This window comes from Equus quagga, chromosome 10 (genome assembly GCF_021613505.1).
Source record: "Equus quagga isolate Etosha38 chromosome 10, UCLA_HA_Equagga_1.0, whole genome shotgun sequence".
Classification (NCBI taxonomy): domain Eukaryota; kingdom Metazoa; phylum Chordata; class Mammalia; order Perissodactyla; family Equidae; genus Equus; species Equus quagga.
In genome coordinates, this window is record NC_060276.1 from 107760284 (window position 1) to 107786777 (window position 26494).

General features: G+C 41.4%; 1 protein-coding gene across 2 annotated transcripts in view; it reads left to right on the forward strand.

Annotated features, from left to right (window-relative positions):
• SH3KBP1 (SH3 domain containing kinase binding protein 1) overlaps positions 1 to 26494 on the forward strand; it is a 313922-nt gene that overhangs the window by 157135 nt on the left and 130293 nt on the right. For both annotated transcript variants that reach the window (XM_046673657.1, XM_046673658.1), the window contains 2 exons: positions 2098 to 2201; positions 15094 to 15223. In XM_046673657.1, coding sequence (XP_046529613.1) covers positions 2098 to 2201; positions 15094 to 15223 — 234 coding nt within the window. The remainder of the gene's footprint in view (positions 1 to 2097; positions 2202 to 15093; positions 15224 to 26494) is intronic.

The following is a 26494-nucleotide window of genomic DNA, read 5'->3' on the forward strand; positions in this document are numbered from 1 at the left end:
CTATTCCGGGTCCTGAATCTGTTGAGTTAGTCTTTTCTCCAAGGAAAGACTCTCTTTTCTTCACTGTCACCTTTGCCATTTGTGTAGCGTTGGGTTAGATGTTGCTTTCTACAGAGGGTTTTGTGAAGGTATGAACTTATGTGTAACTGTAAGTTTTATGACTTCAGCTAACACTGGGTCTTTGGATGTTATTTTTAAGTCACTTTGGTCAGGACTTTGATGACTCCTGTGGCTGTGAGTGTCGAGTTTCAGACATTTGTCATGTTTACTTGTTTCATGTTTAGATTTGTATCTGCAGAGTTTGCTTTTAACATAACATCTAGCGAATAAAGCTCTTAAAGATTTATCATAGAACTTCATCTTAAGGGGGTGGCTATGGGGGTAGGAATCACAGGGAGCAGGAAATGGGTGCCAAGATTACCTCACCATCTAGACTTTCATAGCTAGAATGAGAAATCTGTATCCTTTATGATGCAGGGTGCTTGATTTGCCTTCTGTTGTGTTGGAAGCCATGGAATAATGGTAGCATTCTTTGCACTGGAGTACCACTCTTCCTGGCTTCTCACCTGGGAAAGCCAGTGGGGTGGGCCCTCTGTCCCTGGGAGAGTCAGGCCGTCCTTAGGTTGCCCTCTTCTGCCTGCTGACAGTGCAGTTAGCACCTGGGAATTGGTCTGAGAGCCCTGCATTTGTCCTCAAGACCAGGTGGCTTGTGATTTTGCGCAAAGGGGTGGAGTGTATTTGTGTAGTCGCCAAAGATGTGATTAGACAAGATATTCATTCTGAACTTCCGCCCTCTTCCCTCTGTTCAACTCTGTTCTTCTTTAGTGAGGTTCAGGCAGAGAAAAATGGAACAGAGAGAACTAGGCCACTGGCTTTTGAAAAATATTGATCAGTGAGCACATCAGATGTAGCCAAGGCCATCCCCTTTGTATGATGTCATGCTGCGTGGGGGCCTCAGTGTGGCCTGTGATCACTCCTGCAGGGACTTGCTTTCTCAGGGAAAAGATTAGAAAAGGAAAAGAATCCCTGTAGGCAGTATCCAAAAATAATGTAAGCATTTCTAAATGTGTTTCCTTGAGGCCGTTGATCCCTTTGATTTTCTAGGCCATGTGGTGGCAGGAAGGAATGATGTGAGGTGGTCAGCCTTGAGCAGCAAACTTCTGGGCAATGCTGATCTCAGTTCCTCTCTCCTATCCATGTCTCCCTGGCTTGGGCCTCTGCTGCTTCTGTCTGTCTGTCTCCCCCCTCCCTACACATACCATCATACATACCACATGCATGTTTTCCCCACAATGCATGTCTGTGGTGTGGATAATTGCATCTGTACTTGAACCAGCTCTAAGTCGAGGCCTCCCAGTTGGGCTACACTGGGTGAGTGAGATGCTGTTAACCTTGAGTGTCCTCCGGTGAAGTGAAGTATGGCCCTGGCTTTTTATCTTGATTTGCCTGGGTTGGTTCTGTGTAAGCAGCCAGGGATCCTGCTGATGGATCCCCTGGGACAGAGGAAAGAGGACAGAAGTGGATTTGTTGAACTCCTGCCGGGTGTTTGAAATGGCAGCAAGAGCAGGCTGAAATCTAATCAGCCTTTGCTTATCAGACCTGAATTCCAGCATGTTGAAAGGGTGACGATTAGTAAGAAAAAGGCCAGGATACTTTATCTTTTCCTTTTCACATTTGGGGAAGATTTCCTCTGTCTTGCTAGCATTAGAAGCAGACCATTCTTTTGACTCTACCACATCGTATCAGCTTTCATTAAAAATCAACAGCAGCAAATACAAAACCCCATCCATGGAAAACCGTTTAAGGCAACACTGTGCTCCAGCGCTTCAGGGGTGGGGTGTTTTGCCTTCTGCACCAACGGATTGGTTTCTCATATTCATGCCTTTCTGACCCAGCAGCTTTTAAAAGACCAAGAAGCATTGCTCTGCTTTCTACTGCCTCTCTATAAGAGACCAGGGCTGCCGTGCCTCTAGCCATGTCCCAGAGAGCATATTTGAGACAAGTCAGCTTAATTTGCCTGCATGCCTAGGAAGCCTCTCTTTAAAATCTAATTTTGAGAGAAGGGCTGTATCTAAATATTTCTCTTTTCCCATCTAGGCGAGCGACGGAGGCGCCGGTGCCAGGTGGCGTTCAGCTACCTGCCCCAGAATGATGACGAGCTTGAGCTGAAAGTTGGCGACATCATAGAGGTGGTAGGAGAGGTAAGTGTGCCAGGCGGGTAGGTATGGTGGCCTCATGTGGGCTATCAGAACCCACACATGGTTGACCTTGTCGTGGTGGATGTTAGAACTCAAAGAGACCTTAAACATCATCTAGTTGAGTCTCTTCTCAGAGGAAATAGGTTCCCAGGGAGGACTGCCACCAAGCCCATTGGGGGCAGATGTGGGGCCATTTAAAACCATTGTTATTCTAACACAGCATAGTAGGTACCTCTGAAATTCCAACCCAATGCCATAGCTTTTCTCCTCTTCTTCAATTGCTAGTAGACTCTGGGTATCCAGAGTGACCCTGATCCATCTCTAGAGGATGGATTCAGTATTCATTGTGGGGGATACTGTGGATTCAGAGGGAAGGAAAAGAAGTGACATTTATAGCAGGCCTAGTATGTGACAGATGTGACAAGGTTCTTTAGGCACTGGCCCATTGACTCATCACAACCACTTTATTTTGTATATGAGGAAAGGGGCTCAAGAGACCCTAGAAGAGGCAGGGCTGAGGGCTGAAGCCAGGTTCACCTGGCTGGAGACCCTCGTTCTTTCCACTGCACCGCATTCCCTTGTTCCTGCTTGGTCCTGGCTACTCAAAGGCAGCCCTGCTGGTGAAGTGTCATACCAGACACTGGCACGGGCTCCCAGGCTCCACTCCCTCAGGCCTGGGGGATCCTGGGCTTCAGACTTAGAACCTGATCGCTCACGCTGGTTCAACACATGTATCCATATATAGAAAGATCATTTTCCAGTTGCTTTGATTTCCTGAATACCATTTGACCTTACAGAAACCCATGACTTACGAAAGAAGACACTAGAAGTCAAGGAGGAGAGTAAGTGAAATATGATGTGAGTGGAAGTGGCAGGGCTGATGCTAGCAGCCAGGTCTCCTGCCTTTCATACAAACATAAAGTGAACATACGTCAAGGCTTTATTCAACTCATTAATGAGGGGATCTGCAAGGTGGCAAGGCTGGCTCAAAGAGGATTGTGAAAGAGCAAAGTATTTATATGACCGAAAGAGAAAATACTTGATTAAGATTGCTAAGTTCAATGTAAAACTATGTAGTGTCCTACAGGGCGATAAAACTGTAACCTTTGAGGTTATTTTGTCTCTGCTGGTCAAAATTTATTTTCATTGCTATCTGATAAGAATCATTTGCGTCACTTTCAGGATTCTACCAGCTAACATCCGCACTAACAGAGTTGTAAACTAACCTCATAAATAGTTAATATGTCAAACAGATACATGTTCCTAGAGGAGCAGTTAATGGGGTTCCCAGCGTGGCGCTGGGAGGACATGCAGTAAGCCTTTTGGCTATTTCCAAGTTTGGGGTACTTTGTATTAATATTCATTCATCATTTTTTATCCCTGGTGCCAAGCGGGAGACATAGAGACATTTGTTGTGAGTTGAATGAGTGAAAAATGAATGGACAACAGAGTAGAACATTTATGCCAATGGTAGGAGGACAAATTTCTTAAGACTGAAACCATGGAAGAAATTCCAGAGGAAAAAACAAACTATTGTGACTAATAAAAAGAGTTAAGATTTTGGTATCATTTGAAGTGAGTTTAGCTAAACAGAGAACAACAAACAGGAAAAAAATTTGCAATAAGTTTTGATGAATAGTTATTATATGTATAACATATGAAAATATATTAGGAAGCTACCATAACAATGATAAATAATAGATAAATCTGTCATAAACACAAATCCCACAAGGGGAAATAAAAATCTTAACCCTGAGAAAATGTTCTGCCCTGCTATTAGTTAAATAAATACAAATTAAGACAATAATGGGTTCCTGCTTTTGAAAATCCTGAGAAAATGTTTAATAGTAGGACTGTTGGCAATGCTCAGAAGAAGTGATGACTTTGTATATCTTTATGATCCTAATATGAAGCCGTTTAGCAAGGTACGTCAAGAGCTATAAAAATCTGAATTAGCACCCTTTGACCCAGTAATCTCATGCCTAGGAATTTATCCACAGAAAATGTTTAAAAAAAAGTGAAATGTGTTAATTGTGGCAGTGCTTGTGATAATGAAAAATAATCAAGAAAAGGAATAGTTATGAGAATTAAGTTATATTATCTGGATAGAAGATTGTGAAGCCATTAAGATGGTAAACACAGAGGCCTTTAAATCTGTATTTGTTACAATGCTGTGCATTGTAATTATCTGTTATATTCTGCTAACCTGAGAGCTTTTCAACAGCAGGGATCTGCTTTTTATCTATCTTTATATTCGTGGTACCTGGAATAGTGCCTGAAACTTAATACATACTTTAGTAAATGCTTGCTGAATAAGTAAATGAATATGGAAGTATGAAAAGATTTTTTTGCAAAATAAATGAACAGATCAGAACACAAAGTTGCATAGACTAGGATGCAGTCATGTGACATATGTCTCCGTGTGTGCGATCAAAGACTAGAAGGGAAGAAGAGTTGAAAATGGTTCTGGCATAGAAGAAGATTTTTCCTTTAATGTTGTAATAATGTTTTAAGAAATGCAAATCAAGATAAGGAAAATTATTAATAAATTTCTGGGAAATAGGGCCCACTCTCACCTGGCTGTTGGCTGTAGGGAAAGCGAGCATGGATTGCTGAAGGAGAGGGGTGATTGCAGGGCTGTTACGCTCCTCGCCTAGGTGAGCTGGAACTTCACCACCACCTGCAGCGCCACTCTCCTGTCCGCTCACTGCCGTTTCAGCGCTAGGCTTCATTCCGGGCTTGCTTCAAGTAGGAAAAAGGAAAAATAACTATGTAGCCTATGATATTTATGTAAAAAAAGGATAAAGTTCAGCCTTTTAATCCATATTTTAAAAATTATATCATCAAAAATTCATTTCCCGATTGTTTCAATTTACTTGTAATATTGCAGATATTGGGCCATTGCCACTGTATAATATAAAATCTGCCCCTTTTACTTCTAATGGATGTTGTAATAAATGCCAATGGGTAACTATTCTCTAATTCCACTGAAAACTAAAAACAAAATAAACAAAAGTCCCAAATAAACAAAAACCATTAAATCACAGGGACAGATTGAGGTAAGACCATAGTAATAGCTTTGTAATACTATAGATTCAAACAATTTGTTGGTCATTAAAAATATAACATATTGTGTATGCATATATATATAATATGTTATGTTCTTATTGATTGATTAATAGATTGATTCTACAGTATTGCAAAGCTGTGCACACACACACGAATACACACCTTCCCCCCCCCCCCCCCCGAAAAAAAACCCCAGACAATTGTTAGGAGAATTTGGAAGCTATGGACTGATTATTTGAAACAGTTGAATCAACTAGAGAATCCTAAAAAATTATATACATGTATCTTATTTGATTTTATCTTAAAATATAAAAATGTTTATTCATTTGCCATTTGTCAACACAACCTCACAAGGCCAAGGCATTTTCCCTAAATATGGGTTTGCTGGTTTGGGTTCCATCCTCTCTGCATCCATAATGCATCTTCTATAATCCCATTGGTTTCTTTAAAGAGGATTGATAATTTAACAACATAAGTGAAGCAATTGGAATACATAATTCTTCTAAAGTTCTATAGTCTGCCACCCCCAATCTCTTTTAGTTGTCTTATCCACACCTAATTAGGCAGCAGTTTGTTTTTTAACCTTCAAATCATTACCATTATCCCTTCTCACCACTAACTCTTTTTCTTTACACATATATTTTTGAGCTCTTTGACCAAACCGTGGGCTAGCAATAAGAGCAATGGGCTTAAGCAGATTTGGGTAGACACAGCGCTGATCCTCATCTGGCAGGAGTCAACATCAGCCTGGAGCAACCTGGATGGGCCTGTGCAGCATGGCTTAGAGAAGGAATGGAGAAGGCGGGGCAGTCCAGGGATGAGTGGAGTTGGCAAAGGGCAGTTGCTCAAGAAAGTGCTTACCATGCTTCTGCCTCTTGGCTGGAGAGCGGTGATTAGACTCACCATTGTGAATGAAAAGGAACTGGGCTGCCAATTCGAAAGGGAAAATAGCAGGCTGAACTCCTGGATAGATATTTTTAAAGAAATCATTGTAGATACATATTTGTGTCATTTTTGTCCAGAGTGGGGAGGATTGATACATGCAGGTGAAGTTCTGATTATAAGAACAGAGTTGGCATATGGACAAGGTTATCAGGAGAAATGGCATTTGAAGGTGTCTGGAGTTTCAAAACTGGCTTGTTGACCTGTTTTTTTGAAAAGTGCGTTGAAGCCTCTTGTTTTTCTATCTGCGTTATCTGGAGCCTGGGAGAGGAGCCACTTTTCCTCTTGTGTTGGATGACCTTGCTCTTAACCATTCTCTCTCAGTGGTGACCCAAGGGATGTTCAGAGATTCTTGCTTTTATTTGTTCTTCATGGTTAGTTTTTGAGGTATTGCTTAGTGGTCCCTTTCAGGCTGGCTGGAGTGCAATGGCTTTAGCTTCAGATTTAAAGCCTAATCTGGCCTTGCAGTTTGTGAAGATGGTAACTTGCACTTCCAAGAAACTTATGCATCTTCCTTCTTGTGCCCATAGCAGGAGATTGGGTTCCCTCAGCTAGAGTTAAATAGGCTGTTGAAATTCTTCAGAACTTTAACTTGGTCAGACAACCTTTGTAAGTGGGGAGAGACAGTTGTGATATTGTGATTTACAATAAGAAATATATATTTGGTCTTTGTCCTGTTTCTGGCACAGAGCTCCTAAAACCCTTGGAATTTCTTAAATGAAGAGGAGGAGTGTCTTTTTTTGTGTTAATGAAGTGATTTTTGGAAAGCACCTAAGGATAGGGGCAGGTTGCCAGTGGAGCCAACCATGTGATTAGAGGGTTAGAACTTTCAGTCCCACTCCAACCCCAGCTCCGGGGAGGGGAGAGGGGCTAGAGATGGAGTTCAGTCGTCAAAGGCCAATGATGTAATCCATCATGCCTATGTAATGAAGTTCCGTAAAAACCCAAAAGGACAGGGTTCGGAGAGCTTCTGGGTTGGTGAGCACATAGAGAGTGGCACACTCAGAGAGCATGGAAGCCCCACACCCTTTTCCACACCTTTCCCTTTGCATCTTTTCCATCTGGCTGTTGCTGAGTTATATCCTTTTATAATAAACTGGTAATCTAGTAAGTAAAATGTGTCTCTGAGTTCTGTGAGCCGCTCTAGCAAATTAATCAGACCCGAGGAGGGGGTTGTGGGAACCTCTGCTTTGTAGCCAGTCAGTCAGAAGCACAGGGGACAACCTAGACTTGCGACTGGCGTCTGAAGCCCAAGGAGGGGATCATGGGAACCTCCAGGCTGGCTGGTCAGTCAGCAGCACAGGTAACAACCTGGACTTGCAACTGGCGTCTGAAGTGGGGCAGTTCTGTGGGACTGAGCCCTTAACCTGTGGGATATGACACTATCTCTGGGTAGGTAGTGTCTGAATTGAGTTAAATTGTAGGACACTCAGCTGGTGTCAGCATTGCTTGTTGGTGTGGGGGAACCTCCTCCCCACACATTGGAATTGGGTCTGGGAACCCAGAATAGCAGTTCATCCTCATTTCATTTTCAGTGTAAGAACTTTGAAGACTTGCGTGTGAATAAAGATGTCTTTTGTTTTATGCTTGCCCATGAGAAGTCAAGTTTGTTAAAAAGCTGATTAATTAATAGATGATCAAAGCATACCTAAATTCTTACCCATTAAGGCACCCCTTGCTTTAGAAGGGTTCGTATCCCTTATCAAAAAAAAGATAACATTAGTATAAAAATTTGTTTATTGGAATTTGATGATCCCAAAAGCTCAAGCTGCTCTCCAATTATTTCTCCAAATAGCTTCGGGCTAGTCGTCTCTGATTTCCTAATGCACAGAGATGAGAAGACGTTTATATTAAGGAGAGAGAAGCCCTGTTTAGAAGAAAAGGTCATTAGAATCATCAGCATACAAAACAAGCTACAACTGTATAAAAGTAACATATTTGCAAGTTTAGATATATTTCTAGTAGATTTGCGTAGCTATGAGATTTATCAAATATTTGAGTACTTACTCTGTGAAAGTGTGTTTAGAGAGATTCAAAGATTTATTGAACAGAATCTCCGCCTTGAAACATGGTCGGTATATTCAGGGAGGGTAAGATATACACAGCTAAGAAGGTAACTAATGACCCAACATGTTATTAGGGTAGCAAATGATGGTGTTGACAGATGAGAGAGGAATTTAAAAACAAATGTACTCAGTGAGGGGGAAGAAGATGCTTCCTAGAATAGGTGACATTTCAACGGGGCATGTGGCAGGTGAGAAGTATTTGGATTGATTCAGCAAGCACAGGTTGTACTGTGTAAGGCGCCGCGTTGGTCTGGAGGAAGGAGGACAGGATGTTAGTGCAGCCTTGCTCTAAAGTCGAGGATGACCTGTGAGCCTTCGAGGGCAGCTGTGGGGTACAGGAAGCAGGAGCTGGCAGATGCAATCAAACGCAGTTGAGATAAAAGTTATAGTGCTGCCTACACTGAACTTTCAAAGGGATACCCTATTTAAAGGTTTCTTACATATGGGTTTTCTAGGATTAACACATCCCTGTAGACGATTTTCTCACCTGGGAATAGTGACAGGACAAAACTTCAGGATCTCGGTTCATCAGAAAGGTTATTTTGCTGGCTTGATTTACTGTTTGCTCCGATTTTCAAGTTGAAATGATAGTAAGGCCTTAGCATAGAGTCATTTGCGAAGCTGTAGACTAGCTTTTAGCTGTATTGAAGGACAGGACTATCTAGCATTGCGGAAGGAGGTCTGCAAAAGCCCAGCCAGAAACCTATCCTACTGTGAGAAAAATCATGGCTGTTGCTCTGTCTCATTGGGCAGAGTTTGCTTACATCTTAAATCGAAATTGCATATATTTTCTTAAATCATTTCCCTTTGAATTACCTTACAGATTTCTCTTTTGAGGGGCTCCTCTTATGTGGAATAGGCAATAGGCTTATTCTCAGAAGAACGAAGAGAGAGAATAAAAATCAACTTCCTGGGTGTATGGAATGTTCTGGCCCTGCCAGAGGTAATCAGACAATGAACTGCACCAGAACTGGGGGAAAATATTGGCCCACGCATTTAGGACCTAGATAACACTTGTTTATGTTTGGCACTACCAGCTTTCCATGTCCCAAAATCAACAGGGATGGTTATTTAAAGCAACTAAAATGGAAAATAATGTAGGTGTTTATACCTTCAGGAAATGGTTCCCTTAAAAATATATATATATTTTTTTACTAATTTCACTAATAGAAAAGATGTTTTCTAGAAACAATTTGTATTTTTTCAGCAATATTCCAAAGTAAAAGTATGTTTTAGCACATTTACGTGGAGTTCTAGAAAAGGCAAAATCAGTCATAGGTCATAGAAATCAGATTGGTGATTGCTTGGAGGTGGATTGACTGGCAAGGGGCACGATTTTCTGAAGTGATAGAAATGCTTTGTACGTTGATAAAGGTGCAGGTTACAGGGGTGCATGTGTTTGTGAAAACTGATTGACTCATACTGTTAAGGTCTGTGTGTTTATAAGAATTATACCTCAATTAGAAAAAACTTTAAAAAACTGTGTTACACTTGTCTAGTGTTTTAAACATTTTCAAAATACATCCCCTACCCCTCACAGGTAGGAGAAAGGCCAGTATTGAAATTGTCATTTAATTATTTCTGAGTAAATTTTTTATTGAACTATAATTGACGTAACATTGTATTTGTTTTAGGTGTACAACATAATGATTTGATACGTGTGTGTACGGTCACGTGCCACATAACGACGTTTCAGCCATTGATGGACTACACATACGATGGTAGTCCTATAAGATTAGTACCGTATAGCCTAGGTGTGTAGTAGGCCTCTACCATCTATGTTTGTGTAAGTACACACAATGATGAAATAGCCCAATGATGCATTTCTCAGAACTTATCCCCCCCATTAAGCAATGCATGACTGTATTGTGGAATGATTACCACAATTTTAGTTAATATCCGTTACTACACACAATAACAAATTTTTTTCCTCGTGATGAGAACTTTTAAGATCTACTCTTTTAGCGACTTTCAAATATGCAATACAGTATTGTTAACTGTAGTCACCGTGCTGTACATTAGATCCCTGGGATTTATTTGTCTTATACCAGAAATTTGTACTTTTTGACCGCCTTCACCTATTTGGCCACCCCACCCCCTACCTCTGGCAACTGCCAATCTGTTCTTTGTGTCTGTGAGTTTGGATTTTTTCTTTTAGATTCCACATATAAGTGAGATCATACAGTTTTTGTCTTTGTCTGACATATTTCACCTAGCATAATGCCCCCAAAGAACTAGAAAAAGGAGAACAAACATAGCCCAAAGTTAGTAGAAGGAAGGAAATAACAAAGATCGGAGCAGAAATAAATGAAAAGGTGAATAAAACTAAGAGCTGGTTTTTTTAAAAGACAAACTAAATAGATAAATCTTTGGCTAGACTCGCCAAGAAAAGAGAGAGAGAGGACTCAAATAAAATCAGAAATGAAAAAGGGAAGTTTACAACTGATACCGCAAAAATACAGAGGATCAGAAGAGACTACTATGAACAATTGTACCCCAACAAATTGAACAACCTGGAAGAAATGGATAAATTCCTGGAAACATACAACCTACCAAATGTGAATAAATTTTGAGGAAAATTTTAGTAATGTTAAGGGGTGGACCTTTCCTTAAAGCTTGACTTGTCCATTTTCCTTTCTGGAAAGAATGGTAAAACAGCTCTTGGAACAATGAAGCTGACTTCATTTGCCTGTGTGCCTCTTCCTCCCCTGTTCTTCCCTCACACCCACTCCTCCAGCGTGCTTCTGACTGAGGTTTGGGTGACAAAGGGTTAATTGGATGTAAAAAGCTATAACAACCCTTAAATGGATTTTCTGTCTTGCTGTTTGCACCCCGAGGTAGACTTTAAACCTGGTAAATTTGTTGCTCTCCTTCTCAATATAGTTGGCAGGTAAAACTTAGATGATGATAAGTAGGAAGAATTCTGAATAGCTAGGTACCCCAGACAGTACCATCACAGGCATCCTTTTCAGTGCCTTACAAATGTAGATAATGTTTGTGAGTTGGGCGGAGGTAGAGGTGTTGAAATTCACTCAGGCAGCTGCTTCCCCAGCTGCCAATAGGGCTAAGAGCTAGAAATTGTCTCCTTGGGCCCCGAACCCATTTAGATGCTGATGATTATGAAGACATGGGAAGTGCAGGGCGCACAGACACAGACTGTTTAAGTGGTTTTACTGTGTCTGTCTTTTTCTAACGCTCCCAGGTATAAGCCACCCTGCTCCCAGTTCTGGGTCAAAGGTGGGGTTCTCTCTTGGGATGCAGCCATGGGCTCCAGAGCTGGCTGGGTGGGTCACAGACAGACACAGAGGGGGTTTGTTCTCAGCCTGGAGCCAAGGCCTGCAGGAGACTGTTGATGAGTGTGTGTTAGAGGGAGAGAAGGTGGGCCTCTGCTTTACTTTCCTTGGGGCAGAAATCGTAAGCTCTTGGTAACATTCATAATCCCCACTTTGTTGCAAAGGGATGCATTTCTTTCTCTCTTTGAAATACAGAAATGTAAATGTAAGCAAGCTTACTTCGAAACAGGGGTGTACAGGCTCTGTCTGTTCTTCTTTTGTTGCAGAAGCTTCTCAACGACAGGGTCTTTATTTGTTTTGTTCACCAATTAACCTGTCCCAAGGTGCTCAGGCAGTGTAGGATAGGTGCTCATTAAATATTAGTAGAATTGGGAGGATTGGGAGGGGCACACAGACTTCCACATGGTGGGCCCTAATTAAGAACAGTAGCCAATGTGGTCAGTGCCTTTTGGTCCCTTTTGCTCTTCACGGGAAGGAAAAATCTTGTTGTGGGGGAATCAGGCTCCAGAGGTCCCTGTGGAGGATTTCCCCGAATGATTTCCCTGCCATTCATTCATTCAGTGTGTGAGGTACTATGTTTTACTCTTTGAATGAATGAATGAATGTAGTCACTCTGGGCTTCAGTGTCCTCATCTTTGTGCAGGAAGTTGCACTAGAATATCGCTGAAGAAGGATATTGTGGGGCTGAGGATCATTTTTCTCATATCTCCAGCCTGAATCTCACAACCAAAGCAGCAGGCTCTAGGAAGAAATAGTACTGAATAGCTCTCATTGGTACTGGGGCCAGACCCCCACCCCAACCATGGCGCCCGTAATGGGAAGTGTGCCCCCCAGGCGATGAGCAGTGGTTTTATTCACTGCCCCTCCACTCACTGCGTGGCTAATGATAGAGCTCTGCCGTTTCCCTGTTGGCTACTCCTCTCACACTGTGCTGTGACAGTGATACAGGCATCTGGGGGTGTGGCGAGGTGAAGAGACCCCTGTTTTCCCAGCAGGCAGCCCGCTGATCCCACACATCAGGAGCGCTGCCTTCAGGGATCTTGAGCTGGAACTGCTTATTACTGGGAACGGCAACGTTTTAGATACTGTCAAGCTGAATCAAATGGAATTGGCTCAGCTGCCCTTCACTGGCGGGGATTATGCCAGGGACTGCTCATTTGTGGTCTGTGTCCTTGGTTTTTCCCTCCTGCCTTGTGCTTCCCAGGAAAAAGAAGGTCATTTTATGGTTCCTTATTCAGGACAAGCACAAAGGACTCAACACTGCAAATCCTGTGACTATTTATATTCAGGCTCATGGCGAATCTTCCTAACCATCCTAATCCTGTAAGAAGCTCCTTGAAAGAATAATACATATCAGTTGAGTTGGCATAGAAACATGGAATGATTTCCACTGAAATGCTGTTAAACGCCACAGTTTGGTGTTGAGTAGTCATTGGGACAATTGTCTGGATGCTGTTGTCTGGGTTCTTTCCTGAAGATTCTGTGGTCATGAGATATAATCGCCACTCTGCAAGTCTGTATCCCATGAGTTCCCTAATAAATGCTCTAAACACCATTCTCATTGTCCACGGGGTCTATCAGCCTCCCCCTTTCCGGAATGTCTCACACACACACACCTTCCTCTACTTACATCTGTCATTTCTACTCTTCAAGGTCAACCTTACTTTTGATTTCTTTTTTCTTGAAGGCTTCCTTTAGCATCCCAGATCTCAGTGAGCTCAACTTTGTGTAACAAGTCTGGTTTGTGCTGAGTCCTGACATTTTCTCATCTGTTTACTGTGCAGTGCTAGTTTTTAGTCACAGCCGCCCTCTCCCCTCTTTAAACCATGCGCCCTTTCTACCTTGGTAAATTGTCAATTTCTTGAGGGGAAAAAAAAAGAACAAGTTCTGTGTCCCTAGCCCCTCGTGTAGAATCATAATACATCTGTCTCTAACACTGATTGAGTGTATTAATTATCCCCATTGTACAGAAAACTGGGGTTTGGTTTGGTAGGAAATTTGAATAAGGTCGTACAGCTGATAAGTTTCAGGACAGGATTTAAATTGGGCCTTTGACTCTAATATTCTTTTTCTTTTTTGTTTTAATCATTTTAGCTTTTAAATTGTATTTATTGATTTGAGTAAGTAATACATTCACATGGTAAAAAAGAAATTCCAAAGGTTCTAGGTCTCTTTCATTTATGCCACACCGTACTGGTAACTTAATGCTTGCTGTTCTCGAAATGCCGTTATTCTCCTCCAAGAAGCCAGCTTGCTATTTTGACTTCTGATGTTCTATTACTGGCTCCATCACAAAATTTTGGAATGATCTTTTTTACCCTTCTCTACTCATCCCAGCTTATTGGTCGCTCAAGACCAGCTCATACGTCAAAGGGTCTCAAATCCATACTTGTCCATTCTCACCCATCCCCCGGATCCAGTGGTCACTCCCCCACCCACATGACTGCCTCCCTACCTCCCTTCAACCCATTTCAGTTCATCTCAGGGGAATCTAGAGCCCTTCAGAAACTGCGTGGAGTCCTCCTGCCTTCTTTTTTAAAATTTTAAAACAAACTTTTAATTTTAAAAAAATTATTGTGGTCACCTTGGTTTATAACATTATGTGAATTTCAGGTGTACATCATTATATTTCAGCTTCTTTGTAGACTGCATCATGTTCACCACCAGTAGTCTAGTTTCCACGCGTCGCCACACGTGTGCCCCTTTACCCCTTTCGTCCTTCCCCCACCCCTCCCCCCTCTGGTAACCACCAATCTGTTCTCTGTATCTGTGTGTGTGTTTATCTTCCACATCAGAGTGAAATCATACAGTATTTGTCTTTCTCTGTCTGACTTCTACCTTCTGATTGTGTTCTCAGCCCGGGGATTAACTGTCTTTGTTTGGCTGTCTGGTTAGTGTTGGTAGTCTGGAGAAGCCACTCTCAGTTTTTACATAATAGTTTTAAATGTATAAAATAAAACACGTAAGATTACAAAGGGAACCATTTATATTAAAGTAGTTACCAAGCTATTTTAAAAGCAAATTTTGATACAGTAATCTGTGTGTCATTTCTTATTATAAGTAGTAAGTAGCTCCTTATTAATACATTAAATAACAAGGTCTCCCAGCAGGTGTGATAACTACCCCCACTTCAACGTAGCGAAGAGAGCCAACAATATCTTGAGATACCCACAGCATCTATGATGTGGTGTGAACATATCTGTGATCTGTTTGGTGAGGAGTCACAGGTCCTCCTATTACTGTTGTGTGTTACCTACATTCCTAATCAAGGGAAATGCCAAATTTCAGTTTGAGGTTTGTGAAATAAAGTGTTAATTCTTTTCCATTTACATTTGTGGCCCCCAGGTTAAGCCCCTCTTCCTGAGTCTGAATCCCAAGACTCCCTGTCAACTTGTAAGCTTTGGGTCCTTCAGCTCTCCCTGTGTGGACTCTGCACTCTGCACCATACGGATGGGAGAGAAAACTGGGAACCACCGTGTCTAACCTGATCCCTACCTCTCTGTTCTTCTGTTTGCATCTGTGCAGGTAGAAGAAGGATGGTGGGAAGGCGTTCTCAATGGCAAGACTGGGATGTTTCCTTCCAACTTCATCAAGGAGCTGTCGGGGGAGTCGGATGACCTCGGCATTTCCCAGGATGAGCAGCTCTCCAAGTCAAGTAAGGAAGTCCCCCCCACCACAGGAAAGGCAGGAAAGGGATGGGGGCACTGGGAAGCACTGCTCCAGCCTCCACTCTGTTCTGTAGCCTATGCTGAGTGGCTGTGACAGAAGCTCATGTGTGTTTTCTTGGTTATGCTGCCTTAACCCACTGCGGTTTAGTAGGTTTCTCACTGTAAAGGTGTAACCTGCATATCTTTACGTGTGTGCAGATGCACACTCTGTATGTCTCTGGGTAGGTGACCTTCAGCCTTCATGCCATGGTAATATTCCTCCATGGGTGGTCCATGTTGCTGTGCCTCTATATACTTCTGAAGTGTCACTCATTGCAAGTTGATAATTATTTTAAAAATGAACCAAATGAGATTGTTAGTACTTCTCAGTGTCCCTTGAAGAACTTGGAGAAAATGGCACACACACACACACACACAAATCATTGGTGATGAGAAGTGCTGTGTTCAGGACAAGTGCATGCCAGTTCCCTTAAAAGTATGACAAGACAGCTGAGAATCCAGCCCCACCTTGGGTGAGCATGCATATCCTTCTGTGATGGTGAGAACGAACTCCAGGTCTTTCTTTCTCCAGGGCCTGAAGCTCTCCTCCCTCCAGCTTCCCTGCTGCCCTTTCCAGCTCACGGAGCAAAAGGTCAGGACCGGGAAGCTTTGTCCTCCCAGTCGCTAACCCAACTTCCTACATGGGTGTCTGTGTATCTTTTGTGCCGTGTTGAGCCAAGGTCATGGGCGTGAATGTCGTAAGAGGCTAGACTGTGTCATAGTGGTGTGGCACTACCTGGGGTTGCAGACTTTCCTTTCTAACAAGAGGAGGTCAGCTCAGTCCTGTCAAAATAATTCTTAAACATCTTTCTTTTCCATTTGGAAAAATCTGACTTGAGTGGTGTTCTCAAATTAGTTGTATCTCTTTTATTTAACCTGTAGCGTGATTGGACAAATTCCCCATTTGGAGGTAAAGCCATTTTTGGAGAAGTGCTCAGGAGACCTCCTTCATTTGGTGTCTGAGCAGCTCTGGCTCATACAGCCGTCATACATAGAAACAGTAGTGCTGGCTGGTTGGTTCAGTGGCTTCAGCTATACCGTTTCCCTCTACTGCCAAAGCCTGGGACTCCCCAACCCCTGAACTCCATTCCATCCTAGGGTCTATGGTAGGAAGGATGGAAGGTGACTTTGAACCAAACGAAGCATCTTGGCGCTCCTGCTGCCTTCTCTGGCTTGAAGGGGAGGAATTCTCTGCTAACAGTAGGAGTATGAGCTAACGAGTATGGCTGGGAGGGCAGAAAGTGTCCTCGACCCCATGATAGTGGGAGTTGCTCTAGCTCCCAAACTGCACATTAGAATTCTAACTGCCCTGGTGTCTCCTTTTGTACACTGGAATAGTATTGTACCTGGTAATTTGGTCCTATAATAACAATACTATACCTCAGGATTTGTGGATTAAATGGGCTTTCTTGGAGGGAGGACCAAATGGGGTCATTATACCGTTATTTCCATGGGGAAGTGCATTATGAGCTCCAATAGCAATAATGTATACAAACCACCTCACCCATAGAAAGCCCTCCGTAAAAGGTCGCTCTCATTGTTAATCATGATAAACTCTTGGGACTTAACTAGTTAGTATGTTGAGGCTGCTTGCACACCGATTGGTACTGTGCTCACTGAAGCATTATCTCTGCATTTGGAAATTACTTTGGGATTTCTTTACAGACGCAGAAAAGGAGATCTGGGGAGGTGTTGGACAACCTCTTTGGGAGAACCTTGACCCCTTGGTATCCTGCCATGTTAGCTATGCTCTTAGAGCTGGAAGGTCAGAGAAGTAATGCCTCTTGTACTTTTGGAACTATTGAAATAAACTGTCTCTTCTAGCTCCAAGTTGATAATATGAACATTCGACCCTGCCTGACCCCCAGCTCAAAGCACATGGTGCTGGAATTCCTGGGGCAGATTAGGAGGCTGAGTGGAATCATGTCTCCAATCATTTTGCCTTCCTTCTTGTGCTTGGAAGGGGCTGTTTCTCTTGTAGAGACTGCCTTCCCCAACATTCTTTCAATTAAAAGCTTTCCATTTCAGGACTAGGAGAGCCCAATAGTTTCAGCAGCCGTGTTTAGTTACGACAGAATCTTGTCCCTTGTTGAGAGATTTTTGAGGTCCCTGGAAAGGTATGGTTTCCTAACAAGGATGGATGCTTCTGAAAGAACTACATGGTTTTTGTAATCTTCCTGTATGTGTTCCTTAAGGAGAAGAGGGCCCATCTCTCCATCTCTCCATCTGTCTATCCATATCCATCTATCCATCCATCCTTCCTTTTCTTCTATTCTACATTCTTTCAACCCTTGTTGACTTCGTAACAACCTTTGTTGTTACGAAGACGCTGTACAAGGCACTGAAGATATATGGACACAAATCAGATAGGATCCCTCCCTTCATCGGCTCACGTTTGCAGACAGCGGGTGCACAAATCTGCAGAAGTTTCGGAAAGTGCCCCCAGTGCTCTGTTAGCTGAGTGTCTGAGGAACAGTGGGGTACAAAGGCAGAGAGACCAGTCCCATGGGGATGTGAGACAATGGTGGTCACAAAGAGCTTCTAAAGGGTAGTAAAGCAGATGTGATAATAATGTCCCTGTGGCTTGCCAAATTAAAATAATCCCCTGCAAGAAAGAGAAATAGTATCTCTCAGTGTTCTGATAGGCTTTTCAGTAGCCGTTTACACTTTGGTGGCAGAATGTATATAGTTAGATCACATCACATGCAGAAATTATGTAGGCTGGTAGGATTTGTCTAAGTGGAACCTTTGGTTTTAGAATGACTCTGCTTATCCCCTGCCCCCAGAGAATGGTGTTAGTAGTTTCGATGTGCTAAAAAATTTTTTTAAAATTTAAAAAAATTTTGAAGTAACTATAAATTCACAAGAAGTTGCAAAAAAACCAAAAGAAAAACTCTACAGGGAGGTCCCATGTACCCTTCACCCAGTTTCCTCCAGGGACAGCATCTTGTATAACCATAGGAAATGCATATTTACTTTTACATAAAACTGAGATAGACAAATGCAGTTAATGCACAAAAGACATCTAGCTTTTTACTCTGCCGTGAGCTGAACTGTACTTAATCAAGGTCTTTGTTAGACCAGCCCACTTAATACTCGTCATAAATTACAGTTACTTTTTACAGAGATTGTTTAATTAATACATGGCTCTGGCAGTAAGTTAAAACTCCTAATGTTTGTGCCATTTTGGTAATTTTTAGAGATCCTAGTGACATCATATAAAAACTGTCTTAATTTAAATGCTACCAGACCTTAGGGTGAGGTTTTTAAAGACAGATAAATCTGTATCCTGGTACATATAAAGAAAACTTTGTGTACAATGTATCCTTGTATATCTCTATGCTATACAAACATACACACACCTATATGTGCACATACTTATTTGGTATTAGTCCTCTTCACAATTCTACTTCCGAAAAGTATTTGAGGATAGTTATTCAGTTGAATTTTGTCTACCAGTAGATGAATGCAATAGAAGAAACGTTGCATTATGTTTATGAGGAAGTGTGCCTAGACAGCTTAACACATAGTAGATGTTCAATAAATGCTTGCTGAGTCCTTTCTTACTCTGAGGAGGCATTTTATCCTTGAATGGCAGGTGCAAATTACTTGAACTTACTTTTCTTTTACCCTGATGTGTTTTTATATATGGTGGTTGGTTGTGAAAATCTCTAAACTTGAGATCTTGATTCAGGGTAATCTAATCCATAAGGAAAGAGCTACAGCAATTGTATTGGTTAATATGTTGATTTAAACATTTTATCTCAGATAAGAACATTTATTGTTATGTAGTAACAGAGACTTTTTGCTGCATATTTAAATTTGAAAACATCTTTACCTGTCATTGACCTTATGAAACCTTAAAGGTGCTTTTTCAAAAAGATTTTTGTAAACTATTTATTATAGAAAATTTCTAACATATGCACAAGTTGAGAGAATAGTATAATGAACCCCTGCGTACCTATCACCCAGCTTCGGCAATTACCAACCTACAACCAACTCATTGTAATTACACCACTACACAACCCTCCCCCATATTATTTTGAAGCAAACCCCAGATATCACATAATTTCATCCATTAATATTTCCATATGTACCAATAAAAGGGTATTTTAAAATACTGTTATCACACCGAAAAAAAGCAATGGCAACTTCTCAGTGTAATTAAACATATAGTCAATGTTCACTTTCCCCTAACAGTCTGTTTTTAATACAATTTGTTAGTTTGAATCTGCATCTAAAGAAGGTATATACATTGTGATTTGTTATGTTTCAATTCTCTTTGAATCTATAGATTCCTCCTCCATGTCTCCTTTTTTCCTTGCAATTCTTGCTGAAGAAACTGAGGTCCTTTGTCCGTTAGCGTCCCACCGCCTGCTTTTGCTGGTTTCATCTCTGCTATGTCATTTACTCTGTATTCCTTTAAATTGATAATTAGATCTAGGTGCTTAGTGATTAAATTCAGGTTTACTATATATATATAATTTTTTTGCAAAATTGCTTCATAGGTGGTGATGTATGGACTACCCAGAGCCTCATAATGTCTGGCTGTCTTTGTTTTTGAATGTTAGTAGCCGCTGATGATTATCACCCAGATCTGTTCACTCCTTATGGCTTACAAAATAGTGCCAACAAGGAATTTGTTTAAAGGAATGAAATGTCCCATGTAACAGATCCATAGTGAAAAAAATATTGAGTAAATTAGGTTTTTAAAAAACAGAACATCCAAGTGGTTGCAATAATAGTGCAGGCAGAAGAATCTTATGTTAGGACTGGAAAGGAATTTAGAGATCATCTAGGCTGATGTCAGATGAGAACACTAAAGCTCAAGGAAATTAAGTCCTGGGCGTGGCCTGGCTTATGAGTGACAAGGCAACGATTACACGCAGGCGTTCCCCATGCGCTTTGGTACTGCCGCCATTATGGCCTGTGGTTCACCCTTTCCCAGAGCATCTGACAAATTTCAAGTCTGAGTACGGTTTAGCTTATTTCTTCTCATTATCACAGATCATAGTTAATTAATTACCTTTTCAGTTACAATTTTGCACATGCCAGTATTGACTAAGTAATATGAAATAAAACTAATTCAAATTATATTGATATGATATTATTGTTTCAAATTATAATCAGAGAATATCCTGAATCTGTAAGATTTATTTGGACTTAGAGGCAAAGAAATCTAGATATGACTATTGTCCAATTTTGATTTCATACATATTTTGCTTCACATTTGAGATATAAATGTGTCTTTTCTGTTTCTAACATCTTTTCAATATTAATTTCTTACATTCTAAAATAATTGTAAAACTAAGAGGTATGGCTGTCAGTTTTTTTCTTTTAAAATGTCATTTAGCTACAGAAACATTTTCAGTTATTTCCCATAATTTTCAGAAGGAGTAAGTTTGCATTTTCTTTTTATAACCATTAATAACCGTGAGATTTCAGTTTGAACTGACTTTCTTACTTTCCTAATTCTTTATTTTTGAATTTTAGGTTCTGATGCTTTAGTGACCTGTCAAGCTAAGACAAAGATAGAGATGGCCTTTTAAAACTTAGGGCAAACCACTCCCGTGAAATAGAAATAGTGCGTTTCAGTAGCTATAAGAATATGGATTGCTCAGTGCCCCTCACCTGTAGAAACTAAAGCCAGGCTGACAATCTCCCACTCTGTGGCGTCACTATTTTTTTCTTTTTGATATTAGATGATGCTTGTTTTGTGTATGGTGTTCTGTTAGCAGTGAAGAGCAATTAGCAAATAGATGAAACAGTTTCAGGCAAAATTCGGTGCTAGCATAAGCATCTGATTTTGAATTGAAATTTTAAAATTCTTCCCTTTTACAGTGTTTGCTGCCTTCAAGTACTAATATTTAACAGTGACAGTGGAGTATTTCCCCCAGTAAAATAAGCAGTACTCAGATTTGTGAACTTGCCAATTGCCCGTCTCTTTTGCTCTTTAGATAGAATGTGTGTGTCCTCACTCACCCCCTGCCCAGGCTCCACCTCCAACTGCCTTGCTGCCAATGCACAGGGGACCTTCCAGAAATGCTTGGCCATTCAGAGACATCAGGGCCATGGTCTACCTCAGCAATTCTGACTTGGTCCTGGGGAAGAACACGGGAAGGTTCTGTTGTACTTGGAGGAACTTTATTGAAATGTGGATTTCTTTTCCTTACACTTGCTTTTTCTAACACTGAAAGGACCGCTGCTGTTCGGTTTTGGAGGGCTCAGCTCACAAAACAGCTGTGTTCCTTAGGAGTAATGTTGCCTTAATGACTGAAGTTAAGCAGAATAAAAATTTGCCCAAATGAAAACTAGCCACTGTTACTTTGCTTTTGTCATCAAAGTCCTCAAGAGCTGCAAGTCTAACAAGAACATTTGAAACACTTTATTGTTTCTTTGGGCTATTCTTATATAGCCAGTGATTTGAATGTCTAAATTTTTACTTAAATTGGATGGAGCACATCTGTCAAAAAGGGCAGATTTCAAAACAAGGATGTACCACCATGCTTGTAGGACATGGAAGTTGGAAATACCTGATTCCATTTAAGTTGCTGGTCTGATCATTCACAGTCCCTTCATGTATTAGGAGTGACATGACCCAAAAGCTGACACTATGGTTCCTATTGGGGTTTCCCATTTTCCTATGGAATGTTTCTAAGAAGTGAGAGGAGTTGTTCTCTCCTCTCTGACTTTCACTCTCTGTAAATGTAGACTGCCTTTTCATCCCTCAGACTTATAAAACTATATGACTGGCTTCCAGTTTGATATTTAGCTCATGAGCCATAATAGAACTTATTTCTTGAGTCATTTAGAATAATGCATGTATTAATTGAGTTTGCCTTTAGCAAACCATTTTACCTGTTGGTTGTACTCTCTGTCTGTAGGGCATGCATGTGTGTGTCTGTCTGTCTGTGTGTGTGTGTACACTCAAACCAGGGCAGTGTGTGTGTATTCTATGTACTTATTCATGGTTCCAGAGAGATTTGGGCTTTAGCCATGTGGCCAGTCTTATGCTATTGATAACCTCTATTTGTAACAACAAAAAAAGAGAGAATTTGACATTTGACACTGGGTGAGTCCTATGTCCTCATGCTTAAGTACAATCTCATGACTGATATGGCAAAACCTCAATTAAGATGTTTCAAGAAATAATAGGGCTTTCTGGTGTCCTCAGTGCTCAGCAGAAAACCCCTTACATTGACTTGGATGCTACTATTGGTTTTAAACCTCATTGGTGAAAACCCACCTCTAGTATATTAATACATTTTCTTACGTAAAGGTACTGAGGATGATAAAATCTTTTAAAGAGAATTCTGTGCCTTCTTTGGAATCTTGGGGTCATAGATGTTAGTTTGTATCATACGGGGCTCCAGGGGTAGAAGATAAGGGGTGATGGGCCTAAGTCTGTATTATACTTGTCATATTCTCCAAAGAGAAGATTGTGCTGTACCATTGAGTTAATTAAGGAATCTGAATAATTTGATTCCTTCTGGTTGAGGTTTTCCAATTCTTGAGTTTTAATGTTGAAATGGCTTCTAGGTTTAAATTGGGTGTAATCTACACGCCAGCCATGTACAGAGGCAAGCCCTGATTCTGGGTGCTCATTGCCGTCTTGGTTGCATGGGGACTTTGGGCTCATTCTGTAACATTCTTAAATTCTGCCTAACGGTCTCTAATTAATTTTGCGGATGAAGCTCTTGCAGTGGATTCATTGAAGGCAAGTTCAGTTAAAGACTCTTCCTCTTCCTTCTTTTGCCATCATTTGCTCCCCTTTCCCCTTCTCTTGTTTTTCTCTCCCCTTCTCTTCTCTCATTCACTGTCAGGAAAGACTACCTTTGAAGGGACAATTCTGTACCGAGCTGCACCAGGAAAGACGGAGGGCCACAGACGCTATTACAGTGAGTGACCTTAACAGCAGGAGGCGATTGTAAAGATAAGCGCTGGGTCTTGTGTTTTTTGATGCAGCTGCACTTTCCTGAGCTGCTCATGCTTCTGCCAAGTGTCTGTGTGAATTTCTGATCCAAGGACATGGACTTATTTGCCTAAGATAAGTGCCGTCTCCTTGGTGTGTGCTACAGGAGCATCCTCATCACCAGCCCCTGGCGCTTTCTTGTTTGCTTTGTGCCTCTCTCATGTGTGTGACACGCGTGCATGAACCATGCGTGCAGAGAAGGGATTAGGAGATTTGTCATGGCATATGTATTTGTACCAGTATCTCTGGGCCTCTGGGGCGGTGTAAGATGGTTTCCCATGGAGATGTCAACCTCTCGTGGTTATTGCTTTTTCTGAGTGGGGCATTGGAAACCAATAAACCATTTCTTCATTGCACAGTTCAAAGAAATAAGAATTTGGCATGAAAGTCCATGCCAGAAGTGGTGTTTTGCTTTGCTCATTCAGCCAATCACCACACGGCAGACTTCTTTTGGCAGGATCAATGTGTAGCCTTTTGTGTTTTAAAATAAAGCTGCCAAAAGTTGAGGGGAAGGAAATGAATGAGATTAATGAATGAATCTTGTGAAGCCCTTAGAACAGTTCCTGCCACACAGTAAGCACTATACATGTGAGTGTTAATTAAAACTAAATACCAATGGCCCACGGATCTGAATTGATCAGTGCTGGAATATTAAGGTACATTACACATAAGTGGACAGTTACCTTACTGGCCAAAGCAAATTTGAGGAGGCTTTGTTCTTTTTTCACCTTGAAGGAAAAACATCCACCTTACTGTGCATGTCCACACGTGCATACATAGATATGTATACAGACGGGATGAAAGAGAAGGCTCAGATGTGAGCACCAGAACCATGCTTCTCAACTATCTGTGGTGAAGTTTATTTTTATTTCCATTCCTCTGTGGGCAGATACCTGATCCTGCTGTGCATGACTTTACTCTGCATGCAGTGCGCCACCTGTGCCTCACCATGGGCGTTTCCAGACCGAGATTGCTCTATACCCTGTTCACCAAGATGAGTCCACAGGCTACACATCTGAAAGTTGCACCAGTGCACACTGCTATAAGCATTTTCAAATGCACTTTCTGCACTTGTCTCTGTGTACCTTCATGATCTGCGGATCACACTCTGGGTTGCACTACCTTCAAGTGTCACCTGGCATCCTGAACATGACCTGGGACATTTTATAGTATAGTGTGTGTGATGGGTACCAGTAGCTAAAAAGATGCAGCATCAAACACACATGAACATGAAAAGTCACCTTTCTTTCCCTCCAAAGGGAAGGAGCTAGATTTGGAGTTTATTTCACCAACCCAGATATTCAGATATTTAATTTACATACTTAAAAGTGATGGAAGCAGGCTGCCAGAATTTCTGGAAGAAAAATCTGCCGTGTGTTTCCTTCCCAGCCCATGCTTGTGTGATGAATGACTGTGCAACCTCTCTCTGTGTAACGTACAGTGATTAATATAAAGTTGTTAAGATGAGCCTGAAGGCAGCAAATCCCTGAACCCAGAAGCTCAGTGAAATGAGGATTCCAGTGTTTGAAAGTATTATGGTTCTAGCTAATGAGGAATTATAAAAGAATCCTTCAAATTTCTCTCTTTGAAGAACTGGAACAGACTTGCCCCAACCCATTCGCCCTGCTGCCTTCTGCTGGTGGTGGTGGTGGCGGTGGTGGTGGTATGGAGGAGGGAAGTGATGGTTTCTTTCCACTAACCATTTCTTTATTCCACCCTCAAATGGTTTTTTCCAAGCCAGAAATGAATGTACAAGCCATTTATCACATAGAAAGAATACATACGGCAAAATGAGAACATGTTAAAGGGGAAATGACACAATATTTAGACTCCAAAATTGTATCTCCAGCAGGGATATTTCCAGAAACAATGAACAAATAAATACACGAATGGATAGCTAATCTCCGGGGGTTCGCCATGTTTGCGCGCTCAAATCCAGTCCTGTAAACTGCAGCCAAGCCCCTTGCTGTGGGCTGCTTCTCATTGTTCTGCCCTCTGTTCTTGCTCACAAATACTGTTCTTTAGTTAATTAAAACGTACACCAGGGATCTTCCTCCCTCCCTCCCTCCCGCTCCTTTTTGGCTTATAAATACCATTTTATTGAAAACAGCAGCAACAACAAACACAGCCATTGTTTTAAGGATTTGATTTTGATACTTGTTAGCAATTTATAATGACCTTTCTATATTTTGTCTGTTTTCAGTTAACAGTTTCTTCCTGCACTGAAACGTCTTTATTTGAATGACTTCGACATTTTATGACACTTTATGTGAGCAATTATTTGGTGTATCATTCTTATATACCAGGAGGCCACCTTACCTATAGGAAGATAACGCACAATTGGCAAATAGAGAACCAAATCTGATGGCGTACTTTCATCCCAAGGTCATTGTAGTCATCAGGAAATATATAGTAAATGTTCCAGAGCTACCTAACACGTCTACAGGCTTTTAGAGACAGGTTTAATGGCAGGCTTAAGTAGTCCATAGGATATCCTTTGAATCCTGCCTTTTGATGGCGTAACTGATGTACTGACTGTCAAAGGAAGAATGTACACCCAGAAATTAACTAGAAACAAATAGGCTCTTCCTTTTAGGAACATGATTGTGGGCAGAGCCTGGGGAAAAAAGAATCTGGGGAGGTAAGTGTTCATGTTGTCTTGCTGGTAACTATTTTGTGACTTCCAACACAGCCACAATAGGTCAAAGGAAGGGTGTCGTGTCCTCAAGGTTCTTCTTTGGAAAGGAATTTAGCTCTGGGAAAAGAACAGTGTTGATGGAGGGAAGAAGAACCACAGACTTGGGGGACTCTAGCTTCTGGAAGGGCAGCTTCCTTTCTCTCTTTAACAAACACCGTCATCTTGCCAGTGAAAGTGTCTCAATGTCAAGTTTGGTTTAATGCTTTCCTAGAGAAACAGGTCTGTGTGCATTTATTCCTTGTAAAGCCATCCAAAGAGATTTAATTCTTTGGCAGTCATAATTTTGTGTGGTTTCTTTAATTGCTAATTTGTTTAAATGGCTTTTAGCTTTACAGTTTCCCTTTAGGAAATGTTACTTTCGTTGCTAATTGCTAATTGACATGAGTCATAGAGATTGGAGGTACAGTATGTGGTACTGACTGGGCGGGGAGGCGAGGAGGGGGTGGCGAGGGTTGTTATTGCACAACCTGCCAGCAAAACAAATTTGGATCAGAACCAGAGTCCAGCTGAAGAGAGGTGAAATGTCACATTTACAAAGAGGTCTGCCTT